Here is a 10,881-nt window from a genome sequence, read left to right on the forward strand (position 1 = left end):
ACATGGAGTAACAGCATACCATTTGCATAATCATACATTTATATAGGGTAATGATGTTTGATTCATTCTGTTATTTTTTCCTTCCCCCCCACCCCTCCCACCTCTCTTTCCCTCTACACAGTCCCTCCTTCTTCCATTCTTGCCCCCCTCCCACCCCCCATTATGTGTCATCATCCGCTTATCAGTGAGATCATTCGTCTTTTGGATTTTTGAGATTGGCTTATCTCACTTAACACGATATTTCAATTTCATCCATTTGCCTGCAAATGCCATAATTTTATTATTCTTTATAGCTGAGTAATATTCCATTGTATATATATATACCACAGTTTCTTTATCCATTCATCAATTGAAGGACATCTAGGTTGGTTCCACAGTCTGGCTATTGTGAATTGAGCAGCTATGAACATTGATGTGGCTGTATCTCTGTAGTATGCTGATTTTAAGTCCTTTGGGTATAGGCCGAGGAGTGGGATAGCTGGGTCAAATGGTGGTTCCATTCCAAGTTTTCTAAGGAGTCTCCACGCTGCTTTCCAGAGTGGCTGCACTAATTTGCAGCCCCACCAGCAATGTATGAGTGTACCTTTTTCCCCACATCCTCTCCGACACCTATTGTTGCTTGTATTCTTGATAATCGCCATTCTAATTGGGGTGAGATGGAATCTTAGTGTAGTTTTGATTTACATTTCTCTTATTACTAAAGATGGTGAACATTTTTTCATGTTTGTTGATTGCTTGTAGATCTTCTGTGAAGTGTCTATTCATATCCTTAACCCATTTGTTGATTGGATTATTTGTATTCTTGGTGTAGAGTTTTTTGAGTTCTTTATAGATTCTGGAAATTAGCGCTCTATCTGAAGTATGAGTGGCAAAGATATTCTCCCACTCTGTAGGCTCTCTCTTCACATTGCTGATAGTTTCCTTTGCTGATAGAAGGCTATTTAGTTTGAATCTATCCCAGTTATTGATTCTTGCTTTTATTTCTTGTGCTATGGGAGTCCTGTTAAGGAAGTCTGATCCTAAGCCAACAAGGTGAAGATTTGGACCTACTTTTTCTTCTATAAGATGCAGGGTCTCTGGACTGATTTCAAGATCCTTGATCCATTGTGAGTTGAGTTTTGTGCAGGGTGAGAGATAGGGGTTTAGTTTCATTCTGTTGCATATGGTTTTCCAGTTTTCCCAGCACCATTTGTTGAAGAGGCTATCTTTTCTCCATTGCATATTTTTGGCACCTTTGTCTACTATTAGATAATTGTATTTATTTGGGTTTGTGTCCGTGTCCTCTATTCTGTACCATTGATCTACCTGTCTATTTTGGTACCAATACCATGCTGTTTTTGTTACTATTGCTTTGTAGTATAGTTGAAGTTCTGGTGTTGCAATGCCCCCTGTTTCATTCTTCCTGCTAAGGACTGCTTTAGTTATTCTGGGTTTCTCATTCTCCAGATGAATTTCATGATTGCTTGCTCTATTTCTGTAAGGTACGTCATTGGGATTTTAATTGGAATTGCATTGAATCTGTATAGCACTTTTGGTAGTATGGCATTTTGACAATATTAATTCTGCCTATCCAAGAACATGGGAGATCTTTCCATCTTCTAAAGTCTTCCTCAATTTCTTTCTTCAATGTTTTGTAGTTTTCATTGTAGAGATCTTTTACCTCTTTGGTTAGATTGATTCCTGAGTTTTTTTTTTTTTTTTGAGGCTATTGCAAATGGGGTTGTTTTCCTCATTTCCCGTTCAGCTGTTTCATCGCTTGCGTATAAAAATGCTTTAGATTTATGCGTGTTGATTTTATAGCCTGCTATTTTGCTGAATTCATTGATGAGGTCTAGAAGTTTTCTGGAGGAGGTTTTTGGATCCTCTAATTATAGAATCATGTCATCCGCAAATAGTGACAGCTTAAGTTCCTCTTTTCCTAATCGTATCACTTTAATTTCTTTGGTCTGCCTAATTGCTCTGGCTAGAGTTTCAAGGACAATGTTGAATAGAAGTGGTGAAAGAGGACATCCCTGTCTTGTTCCTGTTTTGAAAGGGAATGGTTTCAGTTTTTCTCCATTAAGAATGATGTTGGCCATGGGCTTAGCATAAATAGCCTTTACAATGTTCAGGTATGTTCCTACTATCCCTATTTTTTCTAGGGTTTTGAGCAGGCAGGGGTGTTGTATTTTGTGGAACACTTTTTCTGCATCAATTGAAATAACCATATGATTCTTATCCTTAAGTCTACTGACATGATGGGTTATGTTTATTGATTTACGAATGTTGAACCATCCTTTCATTCCAGGGATGAACCGCACTTGATCGTGGTGCACAATTTTCTTAATATGTTTTTGGATACGGTTTGCCAATATTTTGTTAAGGATCTTTGCATCTATATTCATCAAGGATATTGGTCTAAATTTTTCTTTCCTTGATATGTCTTTTCCTGGTTTGGGTATGAGGGTGATATTAGCTTCATAGAATGAGTTTGGTAGGGTATCCTCCTTTTCTATTTTCTGGAATACTTTGAGAAGTATTGGAATGAGTTCTTCTTTGAAGGTCTTGTAGAACTCGGCTGAGAATCCGTCTGGTCCTGGGCTTTTCTTGGATGGTAGATTTTTAATGGCTTCTTCTATTTCATTGCTTGATATTGATCTGTTTAAATTGTGTATGTCCTCCTGGTTCAGTTTGGGAGGAGGATATGTCTCTAGAAATTTGTCAATGTCTTCAGTAGTTTCTATTTTGTTGGAACAGATTTTCAAAGTAACTTCTCATTATTCTGTATCTCAGTGATGTCTGTCGTGATATTTCCTTTTGCATCATGTATTTTAGTAATTTGAGTCTTCTCTCTCCTTCTCTTTGTTAGTGTGACTAAGGGTTTGTCTATTTTGTTTACTTTCTCAAAGAACCAACTTTTTGTTTTGTCAATTTTTTGAATTGTTTCTTTTGTTTCAATTTCATTGATTTCAGCTCTGATTTTAATGATTTCCTGTCTTCTACTACTTTTGCTGTTATTCTGTTCTTCCTTTTCTAGGGCTTTGAGCTGTAATGTTAGGTCATTTAGTTGTTGACTTTTCATTCTTTTCTGGAATGCGCTCCATGCAATGAATTTTCCTCTTTGTACCACTTTCATAGTGTCCCAGAGACTTTGATATGTTGTATTATCATTCTCATTGACCTCTAAGAATTTTTTTTATCTCCTCCCTGATGTTTTTTGTTATCCATGTTTCATTCAATAGCATATTATTTAGTCTTCAGGTGTTGGAGTAATTTCTCTTTTTCATTTTGTCATTGATTTCTACTCTCAGTCCATTATGATCTGATAGAACACAAGGCAGTATCTTTATTTTTTTGCATTTCCTAAGGGCTACTTTGTGGCATAACATATGGTCTATTTTCGAGAAGGTTCCATGTGCTGCTGAGAAGAAAGTGAAACCACTCGTTGATGGATGGAATATTCTATATGTCTATTAAGTCTAGGTTATTGATTGTGTTATTGAGTTCTGTGGTTTCTTTGGTTGGATTTTGTTTGGAAGATCTATCCAGTGGTGACAGTGGTGCATTAAAGTCACCCAGAATTATTGTGTTGTGGTCTATGTGATTCCTGAAATTGAGAAGGATTTGTTTGATGTACAGGGATGCACCATTGTTTGGGGCATAAATATTTACTATCGTTATGTCTTCCTGATTTATGGTTCCCTTAAGCAGTATGAAATGTCCTTCTTTATCCCTTCTGACTAACTTTGGCTTGAAGTCCACTTTATCTGATATAAGGATGGAAACCCCCGCTTTTTTACTGAGTCCATGTGCGTGGTAGGTTTTTTCCCATCCTTTCATCTTTAGTCTGTGGATGTCTTTTTCTATGAGATGAGTCTCTTGTAGGCAGCATATTGTTGGGTCTTTCTTTTTAATCCATTCTGCCAATCTATGTCTTTTGATTGATGAGTTTAGGCCATTAACGTTCAGGGTTATTATTGAGATATGATTTGTATTCCAAGTCATTTGGCTTATTTTTGGTTAAGTTGGCTTGGTTTCTCCTTTGACTGGTTTTTCTCTAAAGTAGTTCCTCCCTTTGCTGACCTACATTGTTGTTTTTCATTTCCTCCTCATGGAATATTTTGTTGAGAACATTCTATAGTGCAGGCTTTCTATTTGTAAATTCTTTTAACTTTTGTTTATCATGGAAGGATTTTATTTCATCTTCAAATCTGAAGGTTAGTTTTGCTGGGTATAGGATTCGTGGTTGGCAACCATGTTCTTTCAGAGCTTGAAATATGTTGGTCCAGGCCCTTCTAGCTTTTAGAGTCTGGGTTGAGAAGTTGGCTGCTATCCGTATGGGTCTTCCCCTATGTGTAATCTGATGCTTTTCTCTCGCGGCCTTCAAAATCCTATCGTTATTTTGAATGTTAGGCATTTTCATTATAATGTGCCTTGGTGTGGATCTGTTGTGATTTTGTGCATTTGGTGTTCTGTAAGCCTTTTGTATTTGAGTTTCCATTTCATTCTTCAGTTTTGGGAAATTTTCTGATATTATTCATTGAATAGGTTGTTCATTCCTTTGGTTTGTATCTCCGTGCCTTCCTCAATCCCAATAATTCTTAAATTTGGTCTTTTCATGATGTCCCATAGTTCTCGGAGATTGTGTTCATGATTTCTTACCATCTTCTCTGTTTGGGCAACTTTATTTTCAAGATTCAATATTTTGTCTTCATTGTCTGAGGTTCTGTCTTCCAAGTGGTCTAGTCTTTTAGTGATGCTTTCCATTGAGTTTTTTATTTGGTTTATTGTTTCCTTCATTTCAAGGATTTCCGTTTGGTTTTTTTTTTGAGAATCTCTATCTCTTTGTTGAAATGATCTTTTGCTTCCTGCAGGTGCTCTTTCAGCTTATTGGTATTATCATTCATTGCCTGCATTTATTCTCTAATCTCATCCTTAGCTTCGTGAATCATCTTAATCATGTATAATCTGAAGTCCTTTTCTGACACTTCTTCTAACATACTGTCATTGGATTCTATTAATATAGAATCTAGTTTGTTTGGATCATTTTCTTCCCTTGTTTTTTCATGTTGTTCATGTATCTTCCCCTCTAGCATTGCAGATCTGGGGTATTGCAGATTTCCCCCTATAGGCTTATAGTGGCCCTATAGGTTTCCAAAACCCTTTCTTTAAGGGGAGATCAATATTAGCAGTGCCCAAATCAGACACTATGCAATCCTAGACCAAATAGCCCCTATGGGGACAATAACAAAATTGTCATAGTAAACAGAATGAGTTCAAATATTATCTTCGATAAAACAAACAGGTTTGCAATAAGGTCTACAGTTTCTAATGGAGGACAAAGAGGATGCAGAGGGATGTAGAATGTGGCTGTTAATAGGATAAGAAAAGAATATACAGAAGTTCTAGATAATAGAAAGGGTGAGAGTGTAATCAAAAGAAATTGTATATTAGCATGCAAAAAAGGGAGAAAGAGACTCTGAGGGAACAGGTAAACAAAAGGAAAAGAGAGCAAGAAAAGTAAAGAAATAAAAACTTAAATTTTTTAAAAAGAAGAAAAAAAGAAAATCTACTGTATAACAGTCATATAGTAATGAAATCTCCCAGTGTTCAGTAGCCTGATGCATGAGAGATACCTGACAGTGAGCTTCAAGCCTCCAGCAGGCGTCTCAGGATGGGATTTGCCCCACCCAAAAATCGGAGCTCTGCCTTCCAGGATTATCCAAGATGGCCGCTCTGGCTTCGAAATGTGTTGGCAAATGGGGAGCTGCAGCTCAGGGGTGGACGTGGTCAACTGGAGGTCCTGGAGGCGGGATGTGGTTGGTCCGGCAGGGGTCCTGGAGGTCCAGTGTGTTTGGTGTGGTTGTGGGATCCTGGAGGCTGGTTGTAATCAGTCAGTCTGGGGTCCCGGTGGATAGGGCACAGTCAGTTGGTCTGGGGGTCCTGGTGGCAGGGAGCAGTCAGTCAATGTGAGGGCCTCAGAGGCAGGGAGAGATCGGTCGGGCTGAAGTATCCTGGAGACGGGGCTCAGTCAGTCTGGCCAGGGGTCCTACAGGGTCTGGCTGTTGTCTCAAAATGGCAGCAGCCATGTGTAATCAAACCTGCAGGTACGGTAATTGAACTTCCAGGCGACAGCAGGCAGCTGGTGCTCCACTGGCGAATGGCGATCAGTTTGCTGACTGTTGTAGGACGATCAGGAGGTGAACCTCGTGCATTGGGTGATGGATAGGTGTAAGGCAGGCAATGGACAGGTGAGAGGCAGGCAAATGGTGGATGATAGACGCCTGACAGTGAGCAATCTCACTGCCTGTCTTTTTGTGGTCCTCTGAGTGGTGTCTCTGTCAAATATTCCTCAGCCTCTTTCTTGTAGGGACATTTGTCATTAGATTTACAGAGCGTCTGGATAATCCAGAACAGTCTCCCATCTCAAGAAAAAACTCTTTTTCTAAATAAGGCAACATTCATGGTTTCTGGGGATTAGGAGGTGGATATACCTTTTGAGGGAAACCACCCTTTGACTCATTACACCATCCATTCTTAGTTATTGGGTTAGAACACAGATAGTCATCTATCATCCTGATTTTACGTTTTATAACCCTAAGAAGTTTAGTTTTCATTTTAAGTCTCTAACAAGCTTGTTTAATGTCAGCTATGCTTAATTTGAGATAATCATTTAACATGGATTTCCCCCCCCAGGATCTGTACCTGCGTCAAGATGCTCTGAAGAACAGCAACTACATCAGGACTGTCTAGTGTTACAAAATGATGAAAAGAATTCTAGTCTCTTCCATTTTGTTATCATCTTGGTGTTAATACTAAAGAGCAAAATCCAACTATCTGACGAAAGTGAATTTTTAGTTGACAGGTCAAAAACAGGCCTCACCCATGTTCCCAATGATCTCTCTCTTGAAACAACAACCTTAAACATATCACACAACTATATATCTGAGCTTCAGGCTTCTGACATCCTATCACTATCAAAGCTGAGGATTTTGATAATTTCTCACAATAGAATCCAGTACCTTGATATCAGTGTTTTCAGATTCAACCAGGAATTGGAGTACTTGGATTTGTCCCACAACAAGTTGAGGATGATTTCTTGCCACCCTACGGTGAACTTTAAGCATTTAGACCTCTCATATAATACATTTGATGCACTGCCCATATGCAAAGAGTTTGGCAACATGTCTCAACTAAAATTTCTGGGATTGAGTGCTACACAGTTAGAAAAATCTAGTGTGCAGCCAATTGCTCATTTGAATATCAGTAAAATTTTGCTAGTTTTAGGAGAGACTTATGGAGAAAAAGAAGACCCTGAGAGTCTTCAAGACTTCAACACAGAGAGTCTGCATATTGTTTTCCCTATGAAAAAGGAATTCCATTTTATTTTGGACATGTCAGTAAGCGCTGCAGTAAGTTTGGAACTGTCGAATATCAAATGCGTGCTAGATGATAATGAGTGCTCTTATTTCCTAATTGCTTTGTCAAAACTTCAAAAGAATCCAAGGCTATTGAATCTTACTTTAAACAACATTGAAACAAGTTGGAATCCATTCATTAATATCCTCCAGTTGGTTTGGCCAACAACCATAGAGTATGTTTTCATTTCAAATGTGAAACTACAAGGTAAACTTGACTTCAGGAATTTTGATTATTCTCACACTTCCCTGAAGGCCTTGTCAATACACCAAGTTGTCAGTGATGTCTTCAACTTCCCACAAAGTAACATCTACAAGATCTTTTCAAATATGAATATCCAGAACTTCACAGTGTCTGGTACACACATGATCCATATGCTTTGCCCATCCCAAATTAGCCCATTTCTGCATTTGGATTTTTCCAATAATCTCTTAACAGATATGGTTTTTAAAAATTGTGGAAACTTAATTGAGTTGAAAACACTTAGTTTACAAATGAATCAATTAAAAGAACTTGCAAACATAATTCATATGACAGAGGAGATGAAGTCTCTGCAACAATTGGATGTTAGCCAGAATTCTTTAAGGTATGAAGAAGATGAGAAAAAGTGCTGTTGGACTAAAAGTTTATTAAGTTTAAATATGTCTTCAAATATACTTACTGACTCTGTTTTCAGATGTTTGCCTCCCAAGGTCAAGGTACTTGATCTTCACAATAACAGAATAATGAACATCCCTAAAGATGTCACCCATCTGGAAGCTTTGCAAGAACTCAACGTAGCATTCAATTCTTTAGCCGACCTTCCTGGGTGTGGTACCTTCAGCAGCCTTTCTATACTGATCATTGAGCATAATTCGGTTTCCCAGCCATCAGCTGATTTCTTCCAGAGTTGCCAGAAGATTAAGTCAATCAAAGCAGGGAACAACCCTTTCCAATGTACATGTGAGCTAAGAGACTTTGTCCAACATCTAGGCCAACTACCAAGAGAAGTGGTAGAGGGCTGGCCTGATGCCTATAACTGTGACTACCCAGAAAGCTATAAGGGAACCCCACTAAAGGACTTCCATGTGTCTCCATTATCCTGTAACACAGGTCTGCTGATTGTCACCATCGGGGCCATCGTGCTGGTGTTGGCTGGTACTGTGACCTTCCTCTGCCTGTACTTGGATCTGCCCTGGTATCTCAGGATGGTGTGTCAGTGGGCCCAGACTCGGCACAGGACTAGGAATGTCCCCTTGGAGGAACTCCAAAATACTCTCCGGTTCCATGCTTTTATTTCATACAGTGAACATGATTCTGCCTGGGTAAAGAGTGAATTACTACCAAACCTAGAAAAAGAAGATATACAGATCTGTCTCCATGAGAGAAACTTTGTTCCTGGCAAGAGCATTGTGGAAAATATTATAAATTGTATTGAGAAGAGCTACAAGTCCATCTTTGTTTTGTCCCCCAACTTTATCCAGAGTGAGTGGTGCCATTATGAGCTCTACTTTGCCCACCACAATCTCCTCCATAAAGCTTTTGATAGCTTAATTCTGATCTTGCTAGAACCCATCCCACAGTACTCCATTCCCAGCAACTACCACAAGCTCAAAACTCTTATGGCAAGAAGAACTTATTTGGAATGGCCCACGGAGAAGAGCAAACATGGACTTTTTTGGGCAAACTTAAGAGCAGCCATTCACATTAAGTTGACAGCCCAAGGAAAAGAAATAAATCATAGACAGAGCTGAAAATATTCCTCTTCTCAAAGTTGCTGTTTTTGGAAGTTCCAACAATGACTTTATTTGTATCAACATAAATCTAAACAGGATTTTAACTTCATGATGTAGTTAATAATGTGTAATTTCAGTCCTCAGTTCACCCTTTATATGTGGAAATAAAATTTAATGAAATGATATAATTTCAATTAAAATTGAAATTAAATTGATTTCATTTTAAATATGATTCATCTGTTTCTTTGTTATAACCACACTCATTGAATTTATCATGAAATCAAGAGAAGCACTTGTTTCTCTTCAGTGATGTATATTTCTGGGTGCTGAGATCAATGTTATAAAACTCCATGACCTACCTGCCTATACTTCTACAGTTTCTACAGTTTCTACAGCTTCTACAGCTGTTGGTGCCCTCTGCATTTCTACTTAGCATGTGCCTTTTCATACTGAAGGCTGCTCATTGCTAACGCTGAAGGGTTTTTGTTTTTTCCCCAGGCTATGAGCTCACACAAAGGGCAATTCAGAAAAGCTATAGGGTTCTTAGAAGCAGTCTTCAACCAATGTCAGAATGAGAATTGAAGGATAAATACTCCAACTTTCTCTTCCATTTTTCAGGATAAATCTGGGATGTATTTTATACTTGTCCTGCGTTTCCCAAATGGTATAAGAATCTGATTGCCCACAACAGAAATGGCTTAATAGAGTGCTCTTTACTGACTTTATATATATCTCTTCTCGTTTTCTCATTCCTGTATAAGTGTTTCCTGGAACCACTTTGAAATAAAATAAACTACTTGCTCTTGCATCCTTGACTAATGGCCTCCTCCTCTTCCTCTTCCTTCTCCTCCTCCTCTTTTTCCTTCTCCTCCTCCTTCTCCTCCTCTAAGCACTCCCTCTACCTCTCTCCCTACTTCCCCTCCTTCTTTGAACCAGGAATTGAACCCAGGGGTGTTTAACACCGAGTCATATCCCCAGCCCTTTTAACGTTTTTATTTGGGGACAGGGTCTTGCCGGGTTACTTAAGACCTCAATCTTGTGATCCTCCCCGCTCAGCCTTCCAAATTGCTGGGATTACAGGTGTGCATCACCGCTCCAGGCCAGGGTCAGCTTCTGTGGGAACTCAAACCAAGAAAGTATTCCACCTTGGTCCAGATGGAAATTCCAAGTCTGGTTTTCTGTGCCTGGAGATCTTGCTGAGATTCTAGTTGCATAACTAAACAAAAACCTTTCTCCTTTGACCAGAAGGAAGAATGTAGTTTAGGTGTAGTGCATCCCTATCTGCCCATGTGCTATCTCTTAGCCGCAGCCGTTAATACTGGGGAATACAGGTGAATGGCTATAGAGGATAAGAAAAAACAGGCGCATGGTGCACATCTGTAATCTCAGCATCTCAGGAGGCTGAGGCAGGAGGATCTCGAGTTCAAAGCCAGCCTTAGCAAAAATAAAGTGCTAAGCAACTTTTGTATTTTAACAATAAAATACAAAATAGGGTGGGGATGTGGTTCAGTGGTTGAGTGCCCCTGAGTTCAATCCCTAGTTGAAGCCAGAATTGGGGACAGGCAGTTAGTATAGAAATAGGGGATCAGGTCAAATCAAGGAATGGAGGCTATGAAAGCCATCTGCCTCTGGAAGTTGGAGACTACCCCTGAGAGAATGGATTGTCAAGGATCTCTGGAACCCATTGATTACCAAATTTACCTTCCCTTGTCAGGGACTACAGGCAAGGAGCTGCTAACTAATGCCCCTGGGCCCTTACCTGGCTGAA

The 10,881-nt window shown here is 39.2% G+C and overlaps 1 protein-coding gene across 7 annotated transcripts in view; it reads left to right on the forward strand.

The window, feature by feature from the left end:
• Positions 1–9,271, forward strand: part of Tlr1 (toll like receptor 1) — a 62,398-nt gene extending 53,127 nt beyond the window's left edge. For all 7 annotated transcript variants that reach the window (XM_047565936.1, XM_047565931.1, XM_047565932.1 and 4 more), the window contains one exon: positions 6,676–9,271. In XM_047565936.1, the coding sequence (XP_047421892.1) occupies positions 6,676–9,131 (2,456 nt within the window). In that variant the 3' untranslated portion in view covers positions 9,132–9,271. The remainder of the gene's footprint in view (positions 1–6,675) is intronic.
• The last annotated feature ends 1,610 nt before the right edge of the window (positions 9,272–10,881 follow it).

This window comes from Sciurus carolinensis, chromosome 10, assembly GCF_902686445.1.
Source record: "Sciurus carolinensis chromosome 10, mSciCar1.2, whole genome shotgun sequence".
NCBI classification, from domain to species: Eukaryota; Metazoa; Chordata; class Mammalia; order Rodentia; family Sciuridae; genus Sciurus; species Sciurus carolinensis.